The 26,599-nt window shown below is 37.3% G+C and overlaps 1 protein-coding gene across 2 annotated transcripts in view; it reads right to left on the bottom strand.

The window, feature by feature from the left end:
- Positions 1–26,599, bottom strand: part of lama4.L (laminin subunit alpha 4 L homeolog) — an 84,512-nt gene that overhangs the window by 28,496 nt on the left and 29,417 nt on the right. For both annotated transcript variants that reach the window (XM_018263292.2, XM_041562985.1), the window contains 17 exons: positions 26,193–26,407; positions 25,641–25,741; positions 23,303–23,483; positions 21,899–21,991; positions 20,565–20,716; positions 19,696–19,806; positions 18,817–18,928; positions 16,276–16,443; positions 15,814–16,010; positions 15,528–15,644; positions 15,201–15,349; positions 12,946–13,087; positions 6,262–6,358; positions 5,528–5,644; positions 2,834–3,019; positions 2,299–2,438; positions 570–734 (listed from right to left, as the gene is read on the bottom strand). In XM_018263292.2, coding sequence (XP_018118781.1) covers positions 570–734; positions 2,299–2,438; positions 2,834–3,019; positions 5,528–5,644; positions 6,262–6,358; positions 12,946–13,087; positions 15,201–15,349; positions 15,528–15,644; positions 15,814–16,010; positions 16,276–16,443; positions 18,817–18,928; positions 19,696–19,806; positions 20,565–20,716; positions 21,899–21,991; positions 23,303–23,483; positions 25,641–25,741; positions 26,193–26,407 — 2,443 coding nt within the window. The remainder of the gene's footprint in view (positions 1–569; positions 735–2,298; positions 2,439–2,833; positions 3,020–5,527; positions 5,645–6,261; positions 6,359–12,945; positions 13,088–15,200; positions 15,350–15,527; positions 15,645–15,813; positions 16,011–16,275; positions 16,444–18,816; positions 18,929–19,695; positions 19,807–20,564; positions 20,717–21,898; positions 21,992–23,302; positions 23,484–25,640; positions 25,742–26,192; positions 26,408–26,599) is intronic.

Genomic DNA, 26,599 nt, shown 5'->3' with positions numbered 1-26,599 from the left:
CTGCCTAATTGAGCTAAAAGAACTGAGAGGCGCCTGACGCGCGTTTCACTCGCACCCGCGAGCTTTGTCAAAGGCAATCCTGGTACTGAGTACCACTATAGCTGTCATTATATACAGGACATGATGCAATCCATCCCACGAATGATATGCTCTTTATGATCTCAATAGGCTGAATATGATCAATTATTAGAGCTGTTTGTGGGGGGTCGATTACTGCATGCAGTTAATGATGTGCTCCTCCTTTTTGTATTTTTAAATTAACCCTTTCACCTTGGTCGATTTTAACTAATTTAATAAAGGTTACGTTTTACGTTTCACTTCCTGTCATGGGACTTACTGAATAATAAATGGGGTGGTGCAAATTGGGGGTCATTCTTTCCTGTCCTTCAAATATTTATCTTGATAAATATGCCCCTTAATCTGTGCAGATATTTCTATGGTCTTGTTATAGCCCTGCTTCTTAATGCTAATGTTTTCTTATTTTCTAGTTGTGTAAGAAGTTCACATTGTGTGCAAGTGGAAAAAAACACAACACATTTTTCTTAGTAATTTTCAACCTAAGCACTTACATTCTTATTTCCGAAATACATAATGAGTTTGTCATGAGGTTTTTCCTGGTGTGCAATCGGGTTTAGGTACAAACTGATAGAAGAATATGCTTTCAGGTCTGCCACATTTGTTCTTAGACTCACATCAACAGCTGATTTACCTCCAAACCGCATTGACACTTGGACCTGCAATAAAAAACACAACAGGAACACCCAATTATTTCTTCATCTAATAGCACACAAAAACTTTACATACAAATGTGAGCCTTTGAGAAACATGCATTTTAACGACCTTCTTGTTTTTCTCTTATGTATTTGTTTAATGAAAGTATTAAAAAATTAAAGTATAATTAGTACCCTCTTGCACTGTCATCCATAGATTCCATTAAGACATTCTGACTGTATAAGGTTCAGTTGTTTATGACTATACCCACCTAATTTCTTCCCCTTGGCTTATGGCACATTTGAAGATTCCACCAGCGGAGAAAAGGTTCCATTACCCTTAATATTATTACAAGCAAGCACTAATGTCAGTGCCTTTAAAAGCACTGGCCATTATGTTTAGTGATGGGCGAATTTATTGGCCAGGCGCGAAGTCGCGCAATTCGCCACCGGCGAATAAATTAGTGAAGCGGCCGCGAAAATTCACTGGTAAAAATTTCCCGGCATCAAAAAAAAAGGCGCTGCGTCCAAAAAAAAAAAACGGACACTGGCGTCAAAAACGAGACGCCGGCGCTGTTTCACTAATTTTTCGCCATTTCACTAATTTTACGGGAAATTCGCAAAATTTTCGGCGAAGCAAAATGGTGCAAATTCGCCCATCACTAATTATGTTTAATTACTGCACTTAATTCAACAATATTGTGTTGGCAGAGTTTTTTCATTTCTGCCTTATTGATCAAATTGAATTTACAACAGGAAAAGTAATTAAAGAAAATTTTTTGCTGAAACAAATAAAAAGACAGCATAAATGAAGCGCTCTTTGATGTTACAAAGATTCTGCAGCAAGTGACACTGTGACTTTTGTGCCACACAGAGGAATATCACAGTTAATAGGCACAGATGCAACATCAAATGGTAATGTGTTAAAGTTAACCAGACCCACCCGCTGTTGCACCTCTGCAAGTCTTTACTGTCACTGCGATTCACTGACTAAAGAGGCAGCTTGAATTTACTTATTTTGTAGCAATCTACAATCAAGTAAATGTGATTTTGTATTACAGTAATAGATATAAGGGGTTATATAATAAATGGTAAGTTTGCCCAGGAGCAGTAACCCATAGCCATTAATCAGCAAGTAGGATTTACTGGTCACCTATTTAAAAGCAAACCTTATAGGTTGCTGGTTACTGTTCCTTGGCAAACTTAGGGGCATATTTATTATGTGGTGTAAACAAAAGGCATAATACACCACACATCACCAGGCTTCACCATATATAAAAGGGCGTGAACGTAGTAGTTTGGGATGTATCTAAATTGTGATTTTTTTAATAATGGATTTTAGAGAGGAATCTAAAGTAATATGCACTTCCCTACTCCAGTAATCATAACACAAGACTTATTACCAGTACCAGAAAATTCTGACTTCTCTTCCTAGAAACTATGGTGGGAAGGCCAATAACACCAGTCAGCTTGAAGTTTGTGCAAACTTCAAGTGTGCATCCAAAACAAGTCCACCCGCCTATTACACCTACAGGTAGACTTATGGTACATAGCAATGTTCAGGTATGATATGCATTATGACACGTACCTTACTGGCCACACTCCTTGTTTGTGCTATAAGCTCCCTAATGCGGAGAATGCTTGATGATATATTGTTTGTAGGCCACTTGTATTCTACTGTTCGCAGCTTATTCAGAAGCAAAGGGACTACCTCTGTGAGGTTCCTAACTGCAATTAAAGAAAGACCAATAAATACAAAATATGTCTCAAATAGTGATTCATGAATATTCATTGTAATGCATCATATATACAGTAAAAGGTTGACACCTTATTTTGACATGATATACGAGGCTGTGAAGCACACAGGACATATATTTTCAGTTGTGATTAATTAAAAGAAAAAAAAGACAAAAGTTAAAACAGGCATGAAAGTTTTACTGGGAAACCACTGGGTGTCATTGTATATGGGTGCATACCTACATCGGCCAGATTGTAACTTCAGAAATGGGGTTGGTGTTGATGCTCACACACAAAATATAATAGACTATTTATTTATAGCCACATACCATCTGAAGCCTGACAACCAATGCAGCAAATCAAACCAGTATATATCAATAACTTACCAGCCTCTCCTGCTGAGTTTACAACCTTGTTATAAGCAGAAGCATCAAAATCTGTATCAATAAGATCTTTGGTCCAAATCTTGGCATTCTTGGACATTGGATTGGTCAATTTTGATATCATAGCTGTGATGTTTAAGGCTTCCTCAGCAACCAGTTTCGATTTTTCTAGTCGCTTTCTTGTGTTCTCTACGAAGTAAATGGAAATGTCAAATTAATTGTTTTACAATTAATCTGTGTGTTGTATGTTCATTTATCAGTAGCAGAAATAAAAAGTGTTTACCGTATATGCATATAAAACTAGTGTACCATTACTGTGCACTGCTAATAACTTTGTGTTTAAGTACCACTACAATTAATATAAATAATTTTCTGTGTAGCCATGGCTCTCAATGGGACTACAGAATGAAACCTTACCCATATTATATTAGGACATTTGTTCATAAGAACCAGAATAGTTAGCTGCTGCATAAACAATTATATATTTTAAATGTCAAAAAATATACTTTTACTTTTTGATGTTATTGTTATTGTTCTGAGTGTACTTATGACTTCATAAATGCCAAGCTCAATGATATCTTGGCCAATCAGATTTTCTGCAACTGTACCAGAGAGATCAACAGATACCAATGATCATATAGTTTTGGTTTAAAATGCCTTTAAACTGCATGACATAATTCTGTGCGGCTAGCAGAAATCTGATGTAAAATGGTCTTATTTATGACTAAAGTGTATTTTGGATATAGTTTTATTTCTAATAAGCTCTGAAATACTTTTATTCATGGTTTATATCATTGCTCTTTATAGGAAGTGGTTTCTGATGATGAGCCAAAATAAAAATGTTCTTAAATAAAGAAGAAATATTAAAGAGACAAAAACTTATTGTCATTGGGGTCACTTACTGTTAGGGATATACCGAATCCACTACTTTGGATGCGGCCGAACCCCCGAATCCTTTGCGAAAGATTCGGCCGAATACCGAACTGAATCCTAATTTGTATATGCAAATTAGGGGTGGGAAGGGGTAAACATTTTTTACTTCCTTGTTTTGTGACAAAAAGTCATGTGATTTTCCTCTCTGCCCCTAATTTGCATATGCAAATTAGGATTTGGTTCGGCCAGGCAGAAGGATTCGGGCGAATCCGAATCCCGCTGAAAAAGGCCAAATCCTGGCTGAATCCCGAATTCAGTGCATCCCTATTTACTGTGTCCCCAGACAGAAATGCAAAAGCCATATAGCAGATGGTTAGTACAGAGCTCCATGACAGAGTCCTTTGTTACAACCTAAATTCCACATCTGGATTATGTACAAGTTAGGGGTTGGGAGAAGGGGACCCCTATGTGCCTCTCCCCTCCCTCTCCACATAAATATAATGCTGCCCAGTGCTGTATTTATGGTGACAGCTGTAGGTCTCTGTGCTCTTAAATGATGTGCAGAGATCTGCTGCAATTCATTGAGGCTGGAAAGCAGGGTAGAAAGTGCAAAAAATGTAGTATTGCACCAATTTTTTGAACTTTGCAATCCAATTAATAAATGACTCCTATAATCGTACTGCTATTAAAGGAGAAGGAAACCCCCAGGGCGCTAAACCCCTCCCCCCCTCCCCTGTGCTGCCCCCCTCCCTCCTCCCCCCTGGCCTACCTGTCCCCCTGGGCAAATGCCCCTAACTTTTTACTCACCCCTCTGCGCAGGTCCTGTCCACGGAGTACGCAGTCGCCATCTTCTCCCACGCGCGTCTTCTTCCTGCTCTGATCGGCGTTTTCTGGCGCATGCGCAGTAGGAACAGGTACCGGTACGGCTCTACTGCGCAAGCGCCGAATGTCACGAAGTTTTCCGATTTCACTTCGTGACATTCGGCGCATGCGCAGTAGAGCCGTACCGGTACCTGTTCCTACTGCGCATGCGCCAAAAAACGCCGATCAGAGCAGGAAGAAGACGCGCGTGGGAGAAGATGGCGACTGCGTACTCCGTGGACAGGACCTGCGCAGAGGGGTGAGTAAAAAGTTAGGGGCATTTGCCCAGGGGGACAGGTAGGCCAGGGGGGAGGAGGGAGGGGGGGCAGCACAGGGGAGGGGGGGAGGGGTTTAGCGCCCTGGGGGTTTCCTTCTCCTTTAAAGAGCAACACATACTGTAAATCATGAAATCAGGGTCGAACTGGGCCTGGTGGGCCACCGGGGAAAAAACCTTGTGGGCCCGACCCTTGTGGGCAGACCCGCTCCTGCCTCACACTCTGCGCTGCCCCCCCCTGACCTACCCCTGGCCCAAATCACAGCAGTGGCAAGAGAATAGGTATATGGGGGTGTTGGAGGGGAGTTACTACTGGGGCAGGGACAACAGAGGGGGGAGTGGGGGCCCCTGTGGTGCTGGGTCTTGGACCCTCTAGTCTGACGCTGCATGTAAGACACATACACAATGCTACTGTTGAGATTTAGCTTTGTAAAACATTAAAAGAACAGTACACTGACAACTGCAGTCTATCATTTTAATACATAGATTCGGCATTAGGGTTTATTGCCAAAATTTCATTTTACCATGACAAAAGACGCAATGTTAGCTCCATCATATTTATACAGATACAGTACATAAATACAATGATAATATGCTCTGTTTACAAAAAAGCATAATATCTACACCTTTTCACTATTAATAGGTAAACCAGGTCAAAATAAATAATAATTTTTTTTATGCTGACTTACCATCTTCGTGTACTTCAATCTGAGAAATGGCATTTTCTAGTCTATCGCTTAAAGCATCTTTTCTCAGAGCAGCATCATTTACACGTTGTTTCGTTTCTGAAATTCCTAAGTCTTTTCCTTGGCAGAAAGAATAATACCATTAGATTTATTTCTTTTATTACCAAGTATTTTACTGAAATATTTTTATAATTTACCAGTAGCTCTGACATATATGATTTTTGACACTGAAATACAAACACTGCAAGCAGGTTATTAAAATGTCAAGGTCTTCTTCCAGCTAGCTGCTGAAATCTCTCTTGTACCTACAAGCCATATTTGAAATGTGCATTTGGTTGCTAAGAGCCTCGATTTCATAAAGGGCATGGAAAGAAGATCAACTTGGAGTAAAAATTAAATGGTGAAGCAGGGAATAGCTTACGACCTTCATTTATATACCTTTGCTATAAAGATAAGGTTGATGGGATATGTAATTTCAAGTGTGTTTGGGGATTTGACAAACTTCACAGCAGAGCATTTCTAATGGAAGATATATCATCAATAATAAAAAATGCTACTCTGCTGAAACTGTTGTGGATTCATCAAATTGTCTGTACAAGAGCATGCAGGGTCTTACACTGGTAGTTAATAAAAAGTGGAGGACAAACAAAACTTTCCAGAACATTAATGAAATAGGAAATCAATGGATACATTTCACATCCATGTTCCTTAATGCGCAGTAATTAAAGAAAACTTACTCGAATCAGATGCCTCCTTCAGTTCTTTAGCTTGAACCAACAGTTTCTCATTCTCTGTCATCTGATACTTTATCTGGTTGTCCATTCCATCTGAAGCCTACATGCACAATATACAAACAAATGTCTGTTTTAAGTAATTAGCATGGAATTATATCTGTGATGTTTCTATGAAAAAAATCCGAAAATCCTGATCACCATCTATCTTTTTTTTTTGGAAGCATGGTCAGATTTTTTTTTTTTTTAAATATTGTTTTTTATTAAAGCCTCATCACAGTTTTACATGTTCATTTATACAATAATGTCATTGTTGTTACATATTGAACCATCAATAATCAATAAAATTGTTGATCAATGTCGGTTTTCTTGAATAGTATGAACACAATGTACATTTGTAGTATGGATTGAACAAATAAGGTTTGAGAAGTTTTACAGGTTGGGTTGTGGTGGTCACTCTTTCTTACAAATTACCGCTACTTCTGAAAAAGCAGATGTGGGAGGCCTATTTCCTTTTTTCAAACTAAACAAATGTCAACATAACAAACATAAAATAAAACACTTAAATCAACTAAGCCCGTTGCTCGCCCTTGTTGCAGGGATTTTAACAAATCTTCCACTACATACATTTCAGTAAATCCTGGGAGGCAGCCAATACACCCATAGTTTTTAGGTCATTGTTGTTAGAATTAAAGGGTTGGTACCACGTGGTTCGATAGAATGAAGAGACTGTGAGCCTTCTTATGTCAAGTGGGAGACTTATAGGATATAGGTGGTCCATATGTCAAAAAATTTGTTAATGTGTGATATTTTGTTTCCTGCCAGTCCATGTGGAACAAGAAATGTAATTTATTTTTCACTAGATTCATGGAGGGTGGAACGGGTGAAAGCCATTCCTGTAATATAGCTTTCCTAGTAGCCGCAGCTAATCTTTCTGCTAATGCTTTGTTAGCCCTGGATATATTTTGGGTGTCCTGGATTTTACTAAATAAAGCCCACTCAATGTTAGGTTGGAATTTTTGTTTGGTCAGCGAATGCCAGTACCCATATACTTCTGACCAAAAAGTTTTGATTTCTGGGCATAGCCACATGAAATGAATTAGGGAGGCATCAGCTGCTGAACATCTCAAAACACGATGGACTGGCCAGTAGTCCCATCTTGAACCTTCGTTGTGGGGTCAGATAGGATTGGTGTAATATTTGTAAAGTCATAATCTGGTATTGACTGGATGATATTATGTGCATAGAATGGGAGTGAAATTTCACGATGTCTGATGTTGAGGTGTCTTGGATTATATCAGTCCATTTCCCAAAAGAAGTGTAATTTTCCAATGGATCTAGGTTTTTTCTTGTGAGTCTGTAAATATAAGATGTGAAATGTGATGTATTGGTTCTTTTCCATATATGATTTACTGGGCAAGATGTGTCTTGCTTTGTCATCCTACGTAAGACCTCCCTCGCAGAGTGGGTAGCTTGTAAATAATAGAAATGTTGCCTGCAAAGTATCGGGTATTTGGTGGATGCTTCTGCAAATGTCATGATAGAATGTGCTGGTCAGTATGTCTCTTATGCAATAGATGCCATTGTTTTGCCAGATGGTGAATATATTTGACTGCTTGGGGATTGTGCATGGTCAGATTTTTTAAAAATATTAAAGGAATTGTTCAGTGTAAAAATAAAAACTGGGTAAATAGATAGGCTGTGCAAAATAAAAAATGTTTCTAATATAGTTAGTTAGCCAAAAATGTAATGTATAAAGGCTGGAGTGATTTGATGTATAACAAGTCAGTCAGGACACTACTTCCTGCTTTTCAGCTCTCTTGGTTTACACTGACTGGTTACCCTGGCTACCAGGCAGTAACCAATCAGAGACTTGAGGGGGGGCCACATGGGTCATATCTGTTGCTTTTGAATCTGAGCTGAATGCTGAGGATCAATTACAAACTCACTGAACAGAAATGTCCCATGTGGCCCCCCTTCAAGTCACTGACTAGCTCAGAGTTATAGAGCTGAAAAGCAGGAAGTTGGATTCTGGCTGTTTTATTAGACATCTGTTCACTCCAGCCTTTATATATTAAATTTTTGGCTAACTAACTATATTAGAAACATTTTTTATTTTGAACAGCCTATCTATTTACCCAGTTTTTAGTTTCACACTGAACTATTCCTTTAATGTCTGGAGGTACGATCCATAAGACCCTGATACGTAAAGCTAGCCAGCTAGCCACACTTTCTCATGTTTTTCATAGTATTTTATTGACTAACAACTGGTCATCTGTGTGCATCTTTGTTTTTGGTGAACCTCTAATGTAATCACACCAAAATTAACTGACCAAAACCGAAGACAAGGACAGCCAATAATTATATTAGATGAGTGTACAGGATTATCAGCCAACAGAAACAGAAAGTTCTGGTATTGTCTGAAGAAGAACAATTATTCACTTAAATTCCTTTTGTCAGAGCACTGACAACATGTCACATGTTGCTACTGGCCAGAGAATGAGAAATGCACAGCACTGGCAGCTAATACTATATGATTGCTAACACTTAAAGGAACAGTAACACCAAAAAATTTAAAGCATTTTAAAGGAAAACTATACCCTCAAACAATGTAAGTCTCTATAAAAACACATTGCATAAAACAGCTCATATGTAAAACCATGCTTCATATAAATAAATGACTTTCATAATAATATACTTTTTAGTAGTATGGGCCATTGGGTAATCCAAAATAAAAAATTGCCATTTTAAAAAATAAGGGCCACCCCCTGGGATCAGACAATTCACGGGGCACACAAACAAATCACACATGTTAGGTCACATGAGCCAATTAACAGACAAGGTTCTATGTTTTAGTCCCACACTTTTTCCTGTTACAGTTAGAGCTGCAGTTTTTCTGGTCAGGTGATCTCCGAGGCAGCACAGAGAATATTATAAAATGGTGTCTCAAAGGAATAGATGTAAAAAGGGCAATATTTACTTAAATATATATTCCAGTTTGGTAACATTCTTTAATATGCCACTTAATATGATGTAACTGTTGCTTAAGTGTTCATTTTGAGGGTATAGTTTTCTTTTACAGTAATGAAAATATCATGCAATGTTGTCCTGCACTAGTAAAACTGATCTGTTTTCTTTAGAAACACTACTATAGTTCATATAAACAAGCTGCTGTGTAGCAATGGCAAAAATTGAAAAAAAACTAAATGGTGGATAACAGATAAAACCTGAGCCTTTTCTCCTTTGAATGGCTGCCCCCATGGTTACACAGCAGCTCATTTATATAAACAATAGTAGTGTTTCTGAAGCAAACACAGCAGTTTTACCAGTGCAGGGCAACACTGCATATTTTTATTACTTTAAAACACCTTCATTTTTTGATGTTACTGTTCCTTTAAAGGGTTTCAGCAGAAGTTGTTGGTCTCCAGCTGGTGTAGCACATTCTGACCTGGATTTTCTTCAGTCAGATGGTAGAAGGGCTCTGCACGTTTTCAAACGTATTCTAAAATGATAACTTTCATCAACACTACTTTGTTGCAACTTCTACATCTTCCACTTCAATCAAAATACCACTGAATTTAGTTAGCCAACTCTGTTTGTGCAGACTCCAAATATTTCCTAAGTGTGAATTAAAAACTTTACAATGTAAAACGATGTAAAATGTACAACGAAAAATGTATCTGTATTTTCACACACCCTAATAATGCGATCCAAGTATTTGAAATACCAGTGACATAATTTGATGTCAATGACTATTAGCTGCATAGAAAACATTTCCATTACTAATTGGACAACTACTTCACCTCTCTCCAACTGCAACAGAAATATTTTTGGAATGTTAACATGCAATAAAAACAGTAGTGATATTATGAACTGCTAACAGATAAGGCACGGCATTCAGCAAATGTATGTTTGGCTGGCAGCACTCTGAAAGGGGTTACAGTACCAAATTTATGCAATACATAACACTATATATCCCTGACACTCCGTTTATTTAATTTGGATTCTGCCATTTCAGAGAATTAAAGTATTAATTTTTGCAGAGTTAACCTGTATTATGGAGAAGGATTATTGTGTTGCAACTTATTAGAAGAGTAATGTGTTGGCACAGTCATCTTTTTTCTCATCCATGAGAAAAAGAATATATTTAAGCCATTGTGCACAACGCTTTACGAGATGCAGGGCAGCAGGCACAGCATTCTAGAGATTCACTAAATAATTCTATACAGGTATGGGATCTATGATCCAAAATACTGGAGAACTGAGGTTTTCTGAATAAGAGATTGTTCAGTAACTTGGATCACCATAACATAAGTTTACAAAAAAAATAAAACTATTTAAATATTAAATAAACCCAATTGGAATGTTTGGCAACCAATATGGATTCATGCAGCTTAGTTACCATCACTGAACTGTTTTTTTTATTACAGAAATTATTTAAAAAGATATGAAATATTTAAAATGGACTTCATGGGAAATGGCCTTCCTGTAATTCAAGGCTTTCCTGATAATGGGTTTCCAGAAAAGAGATCCCATACTTGTATTCATACACAATGAATTAGCTAGCTAGCAAAGGGCTTAAAGTTTTATATATGGTATAAACATAGTTAGATCTATTTTCTGAGGTTACTGTTGGTGACAGAAACTGATTTGAATAAAATATACACTTTTCTTAAACACTGAGTACAGTAAATATATCTTAAAGAAAAAAAACTGCTTGCAAACACACTCGTTGTAGTATTTCGAAGACACAAATTCAAATTTGCAAAACATTTTTAAAAAATATTTTCTTTTCGGAATCCCATGTCTGAAAATGAATTAGTTCATTAATAACTGCACATTAAAGTCAAGTAAGAATAATTTGGCCACTGGATAAGACTGTATCACAAGAGGCTATGGGGCATATTTATCAAAAGTGAAGTTAGGGATCCCCACAGTCCACTAGAGTAAAATTCCGCCACTCTCCATTCATTTTTATGGGATTTTTGAAAGGGTATTTATCAATAGGTGAAAGTTCACCCTTTGATAAATATGTCTTCCAGAATGCCATAGAAATGAATGGAGAGTGTTGGAATATCACTCTAGAGGACTGTGGTGATGCCTAACTTCACTTTTTGATAAATATGCCCCTATGGGTGGGATTTTAAAAATACTTCCTACAGCAAGCGGTACAACAGCTTTCTCTTATATGAATAAAGGCCCTGCCCATGATTGTCCCTTGACAGCAGTATATACAGTTTTCAGGTAGACAAAAAACAAAACATTAAAACGAAGTGTGCCTGCTTTACTATCACACACAAATCCTAAAATACTACTGCTGAGCAGTAATTGCATATGTGTCAGTTAACGCATAAGCCAAATAATAATTTCAATTCATCTGAGCTTACATTAACACTGTACATTTCCTCCTCTGACTCTTGATACAAACATTGTTATAAATCCTTTAGGGGGCTGTTCACCTTCCAACACTCTTTTGCAGTTGAGTTGTTTTCAAACTGTTTACCAGAAATAAAGACTTTTTTCAATTTTTTCTATCTTTTATTTTATTCAGTTTTTACAACATTGAAATGTAAAGTTTAATCTTCTTGTCTTTGGTTTTTCAGTCTGGTAGCTCAGTAATTCAGGTGCAGATTCTGTATTGTTACAATTTGCTACATTAGTTGATACATTTCTCATCAGCAACTGTGTAATATTAAGAACTCTTGTATCAATTCTAACAGCTGCCTTTAATGAGACTCGGGGATTCTGCTCCGCAGGGCCAAATATAAGAAATGTATCAACTAAATGTATCAATTTAAAACAGTTTACAGCAGGCATGTCCAAAGTCAGGCCTGAGGGCCAATTGCGGCCCGTTTTCAAATTTACACTGGCCCTCAGCCTCCATCATGAAATTAAAAATAATGTGGCCCTCCAGCACAGTGCAATCAGGAATCACGTAGCCGTAACAGTACTATTTGGGCACATGATTAGTGAAATGATCGTCTATACTGCTGCCTGTGTGCTGAAGCCTGAAGGTGTTAGCAATATACGTGTAATGGCACGTAGTGATGCGCTGCTCTCATATACGTACTGCCAGTACAGTAAACTAAAGACTTATGCGAGAGCAGTGCATCACTACGTTCCATTATGTGTCTATTGCAACACCTTCAGCACACAGGCAGTAGTATAGATGATCATTTCACTAATCATGTGCCTAAATATTACTGCTACGGCTACGCAATTCCTTGTCTAAATGAGGCGCGGAGAATAAGTCCAGATTCCACTTCTCCACTTCCTAAACGCCGTGTATGCGTCCATCTCCAGAAGTGAATGATCCTGATCACAAGCTAGCTACCTCAGAATGGATGTCAGGCTGAATGGTCGGCCCTCACACAAAAAAGTTTGGACACCCCTGGTTTACAGAGTCAGTGACCCCTGCTCCTCTCAGAGCTGCTTTAGAATGACTAGAGGTGGCAAATGAAACTTTACACGTCAGGATTAGAAAAAAGTTCAGAAATAGAAAATGAAAAGTAAATAATAATAAAGTTTTTAAATTATAATAAAGTTTTTATTTCTGGTGGACTATCTGAAACTATCTGAACTGAAAAAAGTTTTGTATGGTGGATAACCCTTTTAAACTAGCAGAGCAATAAACTAAAAATAAAATGTCAAGATGTCTATTACAAATAAGTGAAAAGCATGGCAACTTACATCATTAACTCTTTCTGCTGTATTTAGTGCAATAAATGACGTCTCATTAGCAGCTTCAATCCTATTAACAATGCTCTCATGGACATTGGAGGCATCAATGGCTTTTTGAACAAATCCATTTGCATCGATTCCCTTTAAGTCGCTGAAAGGAAAAACATTACAATACAATGTGCACACAAAGTCTAAGGATGGTGCACTTCAGAATTGGACTAGGGGAATACATTCACAAGTATATTGTCTACCTTACTATTCAATGATACAATTGCAATGCACAACTCTAAGCATTGGCACTTACTTTTTGTACATAAATTATATCTGCAAATACTGTTGAAATTTGTGACCAGATGGAAAATATTCAACAATAGTACCTCCAACAGAGAAGACAGTAGACAGACCCCAAAATTCAGAGCAAATCTGCAATATTTGCTTTCGTTGTATAAATGCATTAGTAATTGCTAGGGATGCACTGAATCCACTATTTTGGATTCGGCCGAATCCCCGAATCCATCTTGGAAGATTTGGCCGAATACAGAACCGTATCCTTATTTGCGTATGCAAATTAAGGGCGGGAAAGGAAAAAGTGGAAAAAATTGGTTTACAAAAAGTCACGTGAAATCCCGCCCTCCCCACAATTTGCATATGCAAATTAGAATTTGGTTCAACCAGGCACAAGGATTCGGCCAAATCCTGATGAAAAAGGCCGAATCTTGGCCGAATCCCGAACCGAATCCTGGATTCGGTGCATCCCAAGTAATTGCATTCGCTATTTGCTGACTGGTTGCAATAGGTTACTGCAACAGTACACTATTACCTAGTGTTGGTTCTTTCTGTTTTATTATTTGATTTGCAATAATGCATTATGGCAAAACTATTTCTCTCACCTAACAGAGAAGGTAAAGGATTGTGTTCCCTCATAAGTTACTGTCCCCTAAAGAATACAGCTGAAAGCAAGAGTGCGGCACTACTTGCCAAATTGCATATTTAGTTAATATATTTTTACATATTTGCAAATGTTATTGCATAGTTGCATTTTATTTCACAAACTTTAAAACTATGGTGTGTGTTTGGACAATGTACCTTAATAAATTGCATCAATCTGTGCTCCCAATTGCGTCTATTTTGAAGAACCTGTACTTGTGCATTCATAAATAACTCCTTCAGTGTCTTGCTAAAGCTAAAACTCAGGTGTTATGTACTGACTGGATTGGGGAGGCGGCAGTCATTGGTCTGGAGAACCAGACCCAAATATAATGCCAACTGCTTGCTGCTTAATTTAACTATTTTCAGAACACAGCAAACACTGAACCTGCTCACTCAGACCCAGAGCATCATAGGGATGTGACATCACATCTATTTGCCAAAAGTGCTCAGTGTAGCTTTAACCAAGGCATCTACTTTCTTATCATATTTTATGTATATGAAGTATGTAGATTTCTTTATGCTGAAGTAAAGTTCAGCCTGATCTGATAAACAGTGTGATGAAAAATACAGTGCACATGAGTGTAAGAGAATTCCATAATTAACACATCATCTGTCTAATCCAGGGTATCTTTAGCAAGATGCACACATCCTACTGACATCCATTATACTGGATGGTAATTCTGCTGAAACGTATACCATTTGCATACTGATGCAATCAGTAAACTGTGCACTACAACATGGGTGCGATTTATCAAGGCAGGACTAAGTTGTATCTACAATGTACATAGTAAACTCTGTGCAAGATGTTTTATACTTGCAGTAATACCTGGACCCTGACAGTTGCTAAGGACTGCCCCATGGCAAAGGGGGCACCTCAGGCCATCCCGCTTAAGGGCTAGCAAGGCAAAATCTGGGACACAGTGAGTTACTGCACTGATTATTTATATAGTACTATAACATTTCTGATGGTGCCCCTGCTTTTCACGTTATGGGTACAGGGCTTCTTTGTGCACTGTCCCTGCTTTTCTTTGCACCTACAAAATTGTGTGCATTTAAAAATGCATTCCCATGTCCTGTATGATACCTAAAATTATGGGTAAGAACCTATGTGCAAATTACAAACAGGCACAAATCTTTTCCACATGTCGTAGCATACCTTGTGTTATATTATGCATGTGCAAATTTTTTTTTCACTGATCAATTTGCCCCAACTGAAAATGAAATGCTACACATTTTTTTTGTTATAAAATGTAAGCAATTGGAAATAATGTAATATTACTCTGTATATTCATTATATTTCTTTTATTCAACTATCCGTAACTTTGCTTCCCTACCTGGTCAGCCCATTTGCTTCTCTTTGAAGGTTAAGAGAGTGAGTCACAGCTTCTTCAACTATATTTTCAACATTATGAGACAAATTTGCAAGTCTTTCTTTTAGTCCGATGTAAGCTCCATCTATTTCAGCATGATGTCCAGACATGTTCTACATGAAATAAAACAAATCTAGAATTACATCATTGCCATAAAACACAAACACACACACATATATATAACTTTCAAAGTTACATTTGGGTTCTTTGGATCTGAATTGGATGCTACTGGAATAAGAATTGGCCTTAACAATTTAGCAGAGTTTTCCTTCCTTTTATTTACTATATTACCTTGGTGATATCGCTGATGTCAGAAATAAGCATGTTTGCGCCATTCAATGTTATGTTAGCCTGTGTCAATGTTCCACTGACATTTTCCACTTCCTTAATCACCTTTACTGTTTGAATCTATAAATAAGAAAAACAATTGTGAAACTGTGCTACATTACAATTAATATAGCTCTTAAGAATGACAATAACATTGTATATTCCTTCAGTGTATACTGTTTGTGGCCATGGTTAGAGAATATATTATTCCATATTTTATTGTGCTGTAAAGTAAACAAATCCATCTTACATTGGACATTTGAAGCTTGCCAGTGTTTGCCTTATTTTTTTCTGTAGTTTGGTTGATGTGTTGGCGTGCTTCCTCCATTGCTTCATACAGATCTGCAAGCTCATCATCGTGTTCTGCAATTTTCTCTAGTACGTTAGGAAGAAAAGATCGGGTATTGTTTTGTACTTGCTGCCAATCATCTAAGATTTCAGTCAGCACTGAATAAGAAAAAAATTAATGAAATCATAAAGAAATCACTTTGATTTAAAGCAAGTTTAAAGCAGCATTTAAAATTGAAAACTATAAATGTGTTTATAAAATCTATATATAGGTATCTGACGAAATAAAGGAAATGCCATCACCAACAAAAAAATTGTAGTTAGTCGCTAAGGTTGCCATACAACCAAGTACAAGCCCTTGGGCTGAACAGACATTACTAATAAGCAGTGGACTAGGATAGAGATCCAGAGTCAGATAACTCACACTCTTCAACATATTCCTTTTCTTCTTCTAGGGTAATCCTTTGTGTACTGAAGTTCAGTTCTTCCATATCCTCAAGCATTTGCTCTGCTTGTTTCTTACTTTTAACACGATCACTGGTGCTCAGGTCTCCTTGCAATGATTCATAATATTCTAATTTGCCAAGTAGTTCTGCAAAGAGAATAATAAGATGGCTAAAGTTCACTCCAGAGAGGTTATATTTGAAAAAACCTGCAAGTGCAGGTGCTTTAAAATGTACGCACTGGAGAGCACATGTAGATGAACTTGCATCCAAACAAGCTCCTGCTCTTCCACATGGTTGCCAGTGCATCCATCCTGCCTCTTCTGATGACTAGTAGGTTACTAACACCCTGAACCAGGTGGTAAATCCAGGGTTCTCACACAGCACCTTATAAGTGACTCACTAAATTACTTTAAATTTACTTTTTTCAATCTGAATAAAAACATATGCACTTTGCATACTTACTTGCATTCGTAATTGATTCCTCAAGTCTAGTTAGTCATAGCAACATTATACCATGTACACCAGAAAATACTGTTTTATTGCAATGGGTTAGATACCAATTCACAAAGCATCTACACCAATTAAAGGAAAACTATACCCCCAAAATGAATACTTAAGCAACAGATAGTTTATATCAAATTGAATGACATATTAAAGAATCTTACCAAACTGGAATATATATTTACATAAATATTGCCCTTTTACATCTCTTGCCTTGAACCACCATTTCGTGACTGCCTCAGAGATCACCTGACCAGAAATACTACAACACTAAGGGGCTGATTCACTAAATTCGAGTGAAGGATTCGAAGTAAAAAAACTTCGAATTTCGAAGGTTTTTTGGGCTACTTCGACCATCGAATGGGCTACTTTGACCTTCGACTACGACTTCGAATCGAAGGATTCAAACTAAAAATCCCCATAAAAAAGGTCCCCATAGGCTTGCCTAAGTTTTTTTGATCGAAGGATATTCCTTCGATTGTCGGATTAAAATCCTTCGAATCGTTCGATTAGAAGGATTTTATCATTCGATCGAAGGAATAATCCTTCGATCGTTCGATCGAATTTTCTGCGCTAAATCCTTCGACTTTGATATTCGAAGTCGAAGGATTTCAATTGCTAGTCGAATATCGAGGGTTAATTAACCATAGTGAATCAGCCCCTAACTGTAACAGGAAGAAGTGAGGAAGCAAAAGGCAGAACTCTGTCTGTTAATTGGCTCATGTGACCTTACATGTGGTTTGTATGTGTGCACAGTGAATCTTACGATCTCAGGGGGCGGCCCTTATTTTTTAAAATGGCAATTTTCTATTTATGATTACCCAATGGCACATACTACTAAAAAAGTATATTATTATGATAATGGTTCATTTACATGAAGCAGGGTTTTACACATGAGCTGTTTTACTCAGTATCTTTTAATAGAGACCTACATTGTTTGGGGGGTATAGTTTTCCTTTAAAGGTTACTCACTGTATATCATTGAAGAAATAATGAATAGACACTACCAAGTCTAAGGGGGTTATTTATTATACTTTGAATATCTGAAATTCAAATACTTCGTAGTTTTCAGACTAAAAAAAAAAAACTACGAATGTTTCAGAATTTATTAAAGCCTGATGGTCTTAAAAGTCAGACTCAGAAAATCCGGCATCTCAAAGCTCTCGAGGTCCTGTATAAGTCAAGGTGGAAGATCCCTGTGTTTGCGCTGCTGTCCGTACTGATATCCAATAATTTTGGGGATTTTGGACCAAAACTTCATACTTTTCGGGCAAAGCTCTGAAGTTATCAGATTTTTGCCCAACCCAATTTATTCTGACTCTTTTATTGATAAATAAGATCCATTCGGGCAGTCGGAGTTGATCGGATTTTTATGTTAGAAATACTTAGAAAATTTGGACCTTGATAAATAACCCCCTAAATGTTAAATAATCAGACATGTAATCTACTAATATTTAGGGTTGCCACCTTTTTTGAAATATACTGGCTTTCCTATTTTTATCTTGCTTTCCTACAAATAACATTCGCATCAAGCATTATACTTACTGGCCAGACTAGTAAAATAGGAACAATAAAAACCATTAGCCTAATGCCTTCGGTGATTGAACTAACACTGGTTTTTTCCTTTTTAACTGTTTAAACCCTTTGCAAGATGCCACAAAAACCTGTACTGTAAAACTGTAATGATTGTGTTTTTTTCCCTTTTAGTTTAATTGTCCATATGTACAAAACAACTCTGAGAGCCTGGGCAAGCTAATGGCACTGCAAGTTGTTTAATTACAGGAACATAATAGACAAAGCCGGGCCTCCATCTGAGACAAAGCATACTTGATTTATTCACATCATTTTATTTTAAAGATATCATTCATCTTATTCATTCTCCCTTCAACGTATTATTCCCCCACATTTCTCACTGACCAGGTTTGATTACAAAATGCCATATAAATGTCATATCAAACACAGTCGTTTGAAAACCACTGATGATTTTCCAGAATAATAGTAAAAAAAAAGTTGTTTACCTTGGATGCCATCTTCTATATCATTTACTTGTCCTGCAGTCAACTTAGCCCGTTTCATGGTTTCCATGGTTTCTTTGTGAAATCGAGATCCTTTCATCTCAGCTAGATTTCCCTAGAAATAGCCAATGTCAACACAAGTTCAGCACTTCATGTTCTACATTGTGCATGCTTACAGCAGAGACTCAGGGTACCACAAACACAGCTGCAGATAATACATTACAGACACAAGATAACATTTATACACTTCTCTTGCTAGCTACAGCTTTTCAGCCCCTGCTTTCCTGAAATATTACTATCATATAAAATTATTGTTATTAAAAAACACAAACGGAGAGCTTCCCATATTTTAAATATAGTGTATATATAATAGCATAAAACATCGTGTTTCACTTAGCATAAAAGTTTGGGTTCCTGACTGGACCTTAGCCTGTGCAACTCTGGGTAAGTACATGATTTACAAAACAGAGAGGGAATCTTTTCAGTGGTTGACCCTCTATTTTTTTACTTAGAATTATGCTCTGGTTCACCATTTAAACCTTTGCTGTCCATCTTCCATGCAGCAACTTCACTCAGCTGATTAATGCAGCACCATGTGGTGACAGTCAATTGACAAAATGGGACATATAGAATGATGTATTGGCAGTTGCAATTTATATAGTGAATAATGTACCCTCTCTTGTAATATAATTAAACAACTGCCTGGTTCCAAGAGTAGTTAGGACCTAATCAACCTGGAAATGCAAACTGTTTCTGAATATCATCATTTACACATACCAAACTACCCCTTTAAACCCAGTTATTCTTGGACCTATAGATATAACTAAGATACAAAAGTTTTGATGCATACAATGTTAATGAAAATATATCAGTAATACTTACTTTGTCTGCAAGCTTATTTACTTTGGTCTGAAGATCTTCTGCTTTAATTTCTGCATTTTCAATCATGAGATCTGTAAATACAGATTGATTGTTCTTCTCCTCCAGCATTTCCTTGAAATAGAATTATACAATTGCCATCATTAGAAATATTATTTTATTTGTATTAATTTTTCTACTATTAGTGACATACACTGCAATATGAATATGAGGGGGGCATACCAGAAGTCAATGGGTTGAGGTTTTCACTTTAAGTGTAAAGCTTAAATCAAAATTTACAAAACCCCCTGCCATAAGTGTTAGAGCACCAATGGGACAAAATTGCACCCCTTTATCCCTTAGTGCTGAGTTAGGCTAGGGCCACACTACATGGATCTCGGCCTATGAAAAAAACGCAGTCTGAGAATCCGCTGCCCCGCTGCTCCTATTCTACTGCGCTGCCTGCACCCAGAATCATTTCCTGTGCTCGTGTGCAGATAGACATGATGGATTTTGGTGAGAAATGCAAAATCACGTGTTTTGGCTCCAAAATCCACCATGCAGCAGAAGTGATAATAATGAACTAGTCATTAGGTGGAGAGTTGCAGGCTGAACACAAGTCTGTACTTACACATACAGGGATCTGAGGCACCAAGTGCCTGTTGGCACACACACACACACACACACGCACAGTACTGCATTCATTGTGCGCTCAATGCAGGGCACGGTGCAAAACATGGAACTGAAAAAACATGCCAGCTGGCAACTTTTTTTGCATTTTGCAAACTGTCCCTCCCTTTGTGACCACTTAAATATCTAAGTTAAAAACACAATGTACATTTAAAATTTTTGATTTTTTCTACCAAAACAAACCAACAGATTGTATATCATACCGTAAGCTGGATCAGTGTGGAATTGATGTAATTTAGATGTTTATGAGCCGCAACACCAGTTGATATACTAAGCGCTGTAGTCTTTGTTTCATCTGCTAGTGATGAAGCTATTCTGAGGTCATCAATTAAGTCCCATATACACTTATCACAATCTGAAAAATTATAGAGATTGACTGCAGTTATTCCAAAACAAGTGTCCACTCTATATTACATTCCTTGAAGGCACACTTAACAGCCTATCTGAAAAAGTATAGAGATTGACTGCAGTTATTCCAAAACAAGTGTCCACGCTATATTACATTCCTTGAAGGCACACTTAACGGCCTATTTATCATACTGTGTAAAACAATTAACATAGAAAAACAGTGTAAAAAGCTTTGTAAAATAAATAGCAAATTTATCACAGTGCTTGTGTTATATTTCACTGTGAATAAAAAAAATTAAGCTTCAATGGGAAATATTAAATTTTACACAGTATGATAAATAGTGTAATAAAAATAACCATACGTTTGCCCCATCTAGTAACGACAGAAACTAATTAAGATGTTCCTATTTAAATAGCGGACCAATAAATGCAACCTGTTGATTGGTTGCTATGGGTTACTAGACAGGTCACAAACATGACACTATTTATTACATTGATTTCCCATACAGTAAGTATGCTTTTTTACAACAAAATCCACTGTGTCTGTGCGTAAGCGGGCAGATCCCATGCCTGTCAGTTCATACACATATACTGCAGAAGGCAGCAGATGGGCTTTTCTCTGCTGTCATATATACACCAGCAGAAAAAACAATCCTTGTGCCATTAGCTTGTAACTCTAGCTGTGTACTCCTTCCACTTGCTATTCAAGCTGCTAGGTTCTGACCTTTCTCATCTACGGTTCTAAAAGAGGGTCTGCTTATTTTTTCTATTTTTTCTATTATTCAAGTTTAGTAGTCAAGTTAGTAGTAAATACTAAAGGTGGGATCTCTTATCTGGAAACTAGTTATCTACATACCACTTTGCTTAACATGGGAGTGAACCTCAGGAATTTTAGTTCACTAATATAAATCTAAATATTTGTGAAACCACCTTCTTTTCTGTATAATTAATGATGTTATACATACTAGATAAAATTACAGAATGCGCAATTACTTTATTGGATAGGTCGTACTGCATGTTTTATGATAATGGATGTCCAAAACTCCCAATATATCTGTAGCATTTGCAAGAAGATCCACATCATTTAACCAATATATTACATGTACTAGTACATGTACTGTTTCTCTTTGCACAGTCCAACAGTACAGCTCTAAAATCCTCCTTTAATTTAAGTTAGAATAACACTTACCAAATGAACAGTCGGAATTTGCTGGAGATTCTGGGTCCTCTAATAAACATTCCCCAGTTTTATTGTTACATGGGCCACCTCCACAGTCACATTCTATAAGACAAAAACATTTTAAAAGTTCATGTTATCTAAAACAAATACATCACCATTTATTATACAGGATTCCATATGTTCACAATTGCATTAATGTAAAACATCTGTCTTACACAATAACCTTCCCTATTTTACAGTGTGTTGCTGACATCCAAATGGTTTTAATAGAAAACTGTAACAAGAAAGCAGAATCACAGGAATCACAAGAACTGGTCTTTCCTTTTCTCCGCTACTTTTATTTTTTTCAGCAGGGGAAGGACAACAAATTGTTAGAAAGAAATAAAATGTGCATTTTCATGTTGGCATTTTCAATGTTCTCTAGCTGCTGCTGGACTATGATTCCTACAAGTCAACATTTTCAGGAAATATCACCTCCCACAGTACCTGGGACCTGTTATCTAGAATGCTTGGGGCCTGGGGTTTTACGGATAACTGATCTTTCCATAATTTGGATCTTCTTACCTTAAGTATACCAAAAAATCATAAAATCATTAAAAAAAACAACAGGCGGGTCACCATCTTGTAACTTTGTTAAACATCTTTCCCTGACCCTGACCTTGCACATGCTCAGTGTGGTCTGGGCTGCTTAGGGATCGTCATAAACAAAGCTGCTTGAGTTCTGCATGGCTGGTAAGTAAGGCGGGGGCTCTCCCTGCTGTTCATAAGTATGATTGTTTCCCTGCTCAGCAGTTAGGGACCATCTGACAATTCCTATCCACAGCAGTAAATGAAGGGAGAGTTTCACTGCATACAGTCAGGTTTCTTATAAAACAGTACACATTTTTTAATTAAAGTATATTGGAGATAGGTTTCTTTTTCATTAAAGAAAGTAAAAATGGGATTTTATTTTTTTGCCTTTCCTTGTCCTTTAAGAGTGGCTTGGATGATTTCTTGAACAAGTATAGTATCCAAGGCTATTGTGATCTTAAAATCTACTGTTAGTGAGCATAGATATTGGTTTTTATAGTTATATGTCTGAGTGTATAGATAGCAGTGTCTGACCAAGCCAACTGGGCACCCTAAGTACCCTGGCAAGCCACCTTGCCTCACCTAGCATTAATGAGCCAGCGCACATGCAGTGATGACACATGGAGGTGGGGCGAGTGTGTGCACTTGAATTAACAGCACTCTGGGCAGTGGCGTTATGCGGCCCTGAGCTAGGGGTGGGCAGACAGAAGAGGTGTATGTGACTAACCTAGTACAGATTTCTGTATTAGGCCAGTGATGTTATTTTAATGCCTTTACAGTATATTTATGCCTTTACCAGTACAAATCTGCCAATTTTCAGTGTACGAATATGTATGTACTTACTCTGACATCCAGATGGTCCATAATTCCAGTATCCTGGCTTGCATCTCTCACATTTCAGACCGCCTGCACCAGGCTTACAATTACACTGTCGTGTTTCGGGGTCACAGTTGTTATCCAGAGAAGCCAGGCTACACATACATTTCTGACAGCCCAAGCAACTGCTATAACCATAGTGACCTGTCTAGGAAAACAAAACACAGGCATTATGTTAGCCCATATGTACAGTCACTAAAGTAATAGCAGATGTGGCAGTGGGCAGCTTGTATTGCAGGATTTATATTATTGTGCATGTAAAAATAATCCCATACATGGTTTGAGTAACTGAATTTTTAAAAGGAAAGAAACGTTATGACATTTATAGTCATATTACATACTAGGGCTCCTTTACAGTTATGACTGCAGTCGCAGTTGCACAATTGTTGCGTCTGTTAATGCCATTCAATAGCTGTTCTTGTTTCTATGAACACTCCCTGTAAATGCATGTATTTATACCAAGTGTCATTGAGCCCACCTATTCAGTTGTTATGAACCATGGGCAAGCACATTTACTGATGCAGAAGATTTGCATTTAAAGAATCAAGCAAAGACATTATTTTTAACAACGAGCTTTAGAAATGCGGCAATTTCCACAAATATTCCCACAAAAAGACCAGTGTATAAATAGTAATAAATGTACTACAACAGAACATAGGTATTATAAATAAAGTTTGCAATGTATTAATCCTACCATTAGTGATGATCGAATTTATGGCTTTGCTTTATCAAAAATTTTGCATAACGACAAAATGTTATCAAAATGCATTGGAGTAAATGAAAAGGTGAAATTACAATGCAGTTAAGGCATGTTTAGCTCTGTAATAAAATATACATTGCCCTACCTTATATTGTCTTTAATATTAATAACAAAAGCATCAGTTTACCAGATAGGTTAGCCAAATACCAGCTGGTGGCAGCTCTATTTAAAGAATAGCTAAAGATTTCGGTGAGAAATGCTGTAGCTTATGCTTTGGTACTAGCCTGAAGCCACCACAGCCCTTTATCACTGAAGACCCCCCCAGTAGCCCTCTAGCTTCTTTTAACTGATTCACAGCATATTATATAGGCTTGTTTCAATTACCTAAGGGAGTGACTCATAATATACAGTATATATACAAATATTCACAATATGTTATACACTAAATGGCAGTGTTTTGGGAGTTTCCTTAAATGAGAAGGATCTAGGGGTTTTTGTAGATAACAAGTTGTCTAATTCTGGGCAGTGTCATTCTGTGGATATTAAAGCAAATAAAGTTCTGTCTTGCATAAAAAGGGCATCACTCAAGGGATGAAAACATAATTATGCCTCTTTATAGGTCCCTGGTGAGGCCTCACCTGGAGTATGCAATGCAGTTTTGGACTCCAGTCCTTAAGAGGGATATAAATGAGCTGGAGTGAGTGCAGAACGTGTAAAAGAAATGGATCCGCACACACACTGATTAGTGCAGTCGGGGATTATCCCCTTTTATTCAGCCACCAAACATCAACGTTTCGGGGGGGAAACACCCACCCTTCATCAGGATGAGTGAGTGCAGAGACATGCAACTAAATTGGTTAGGGGGATGGAAGACTTAAATTATGAGGGTAGACTGTCAAGGTTGGGGTTTCTCTGGAAAAAAGGCGCTTGCGAGGGGACATGATTACACTTTACAAGTACATTAGAGGACATTATAGACAAATAGCAGGGGCCCTTTTTACCCATAAAGTGGATCATCGTACCAGAGGCCACCCCTTTAGACTAGAGGAAAAGAACTTTCATTTGAAGCAACGTAGGGGGTTCTTCACAGTCAGGACAGTGAGGTTGTGGAATGCACTGCCGGGTGATGTTGTGATGGCTGATTCAGTTAATGCTTTTAAGAATGGCTTGGATGATTTTTTGGACAGACATAATATCAAAGGTTATTGTGATACTAAGCTCTATAGTTAGTATAGGTATGGGTATATAGAATTTATGTAAAAGTAGGGAGGGGTGTGTGTATGGATGCTGGGTTTTCATTTGGAGGGGTTGAACTTGATGGACAGAGTGGGCAAATACATGTTATGTGTAGAGAATCCATTTTCTGCCATACCATTCATTCATTTTAAATTCACTGTACCACAATAGTTATTGTATAACCAATTAATGTTAAATTCAGTTGAAAACAGTAGCTGCTCTGCTGTCTATTGCACACACTCAAACCGACTAAATGCAAAAATAATGCCCTTATATTGACATATTGAAGTTATTCAAGGAGAGAAAATGAAAAAACATGAATACTGTGTAATCAGAGGGACAGAAGGAGGTGGTTGTCATTTTACTTACTTCACAACGATCACAGAAAACACCAGTGACTCCTGGTTTGCATTGACATGCCCCGGTAACATCATTGCATGTTTCTGTACCACATTTTGAACAGCGGCACTCTGAAACATAAATCTGCTGTTTAATTACATGTCATAAAGGCATTTAACATGGTTTATAAAAGTAGACTTCCCAGGCAATTGAGAAACTTGATGGGTAATATACAAATGTGTGCTTGTATAAAACTGGGAGCAAATTATAAACCATAAGGGCTGTTTTAAGCTTATTTATGTACAAATAGGAAATATGCCCTCTTAACTTTCTTTTTCCTTTCCATGTAATAGGCTTGAGGTATTCAAGGGCCCCCAAATTAAAAATATACAGTATTTCATAAACTCAAATGGATATGGTATGTGTGGCCTTAGATGGAACTGCTCAAAGTGAGTCTTTGTCCTACACATATTAATGTCCATAGCAAGCACAATAACGCATTATTGACCGGAAATTACAATACCCTTCTATTATTTTCCTATCCTGTACAAATAAAGCACATAACAATAATGTTCCATTTACCTTTGCAGTTTTTAGCCACTCTAGCATCGCCATAATACCCCGGTGCACATTGTTCACAGTTAAAACCAGTAGTGTTGTGTATACAATTATTGCATTGTCCTGTCAACTCATTGCAGTCTTCAAATATCAGGTTAGGATCTGAGTTCCCACTGCAGTCACATTTTTTACATATACTTCCCTTTAGAAGAGGATTTCCATAATAGCCTGGGGCACACCTTTAATGAAAAGTATATAACCATAACATGTGTCCAGTGTTGCTAATGAACAATAGCCCGTAATACATTTTGGTTTGAATAAAAATGTAATCACTATCAAACTGTTTTCAGCAATCTTTTGCAATCTGATTTTTTAGTTCTCACCAGTTTTCTGATCAAGATATTTAATGCATATAATTTTACTTCTCATTT

Source organism: Xenopus laevis, chromosome 5L, assembly GCF_017654675.1.
Source record: "Xenopus laevis strain J_2021 chromosome 5L, Xenopus_laevis_v10.1, whole genome shotgun sequence".
Taxonomy (NCBI): domain Eukaryota; kingdom Metazoa; phylum Chordata; class Amphibia; order Anura; family Pipidae; genus Xenopus; species Xenopus laevis.
The sequence above is the reverse complement of the archived record's forward strand: the minus strand, read 5'-3'. Positions and strand labels throughout refer to the sequence as shown.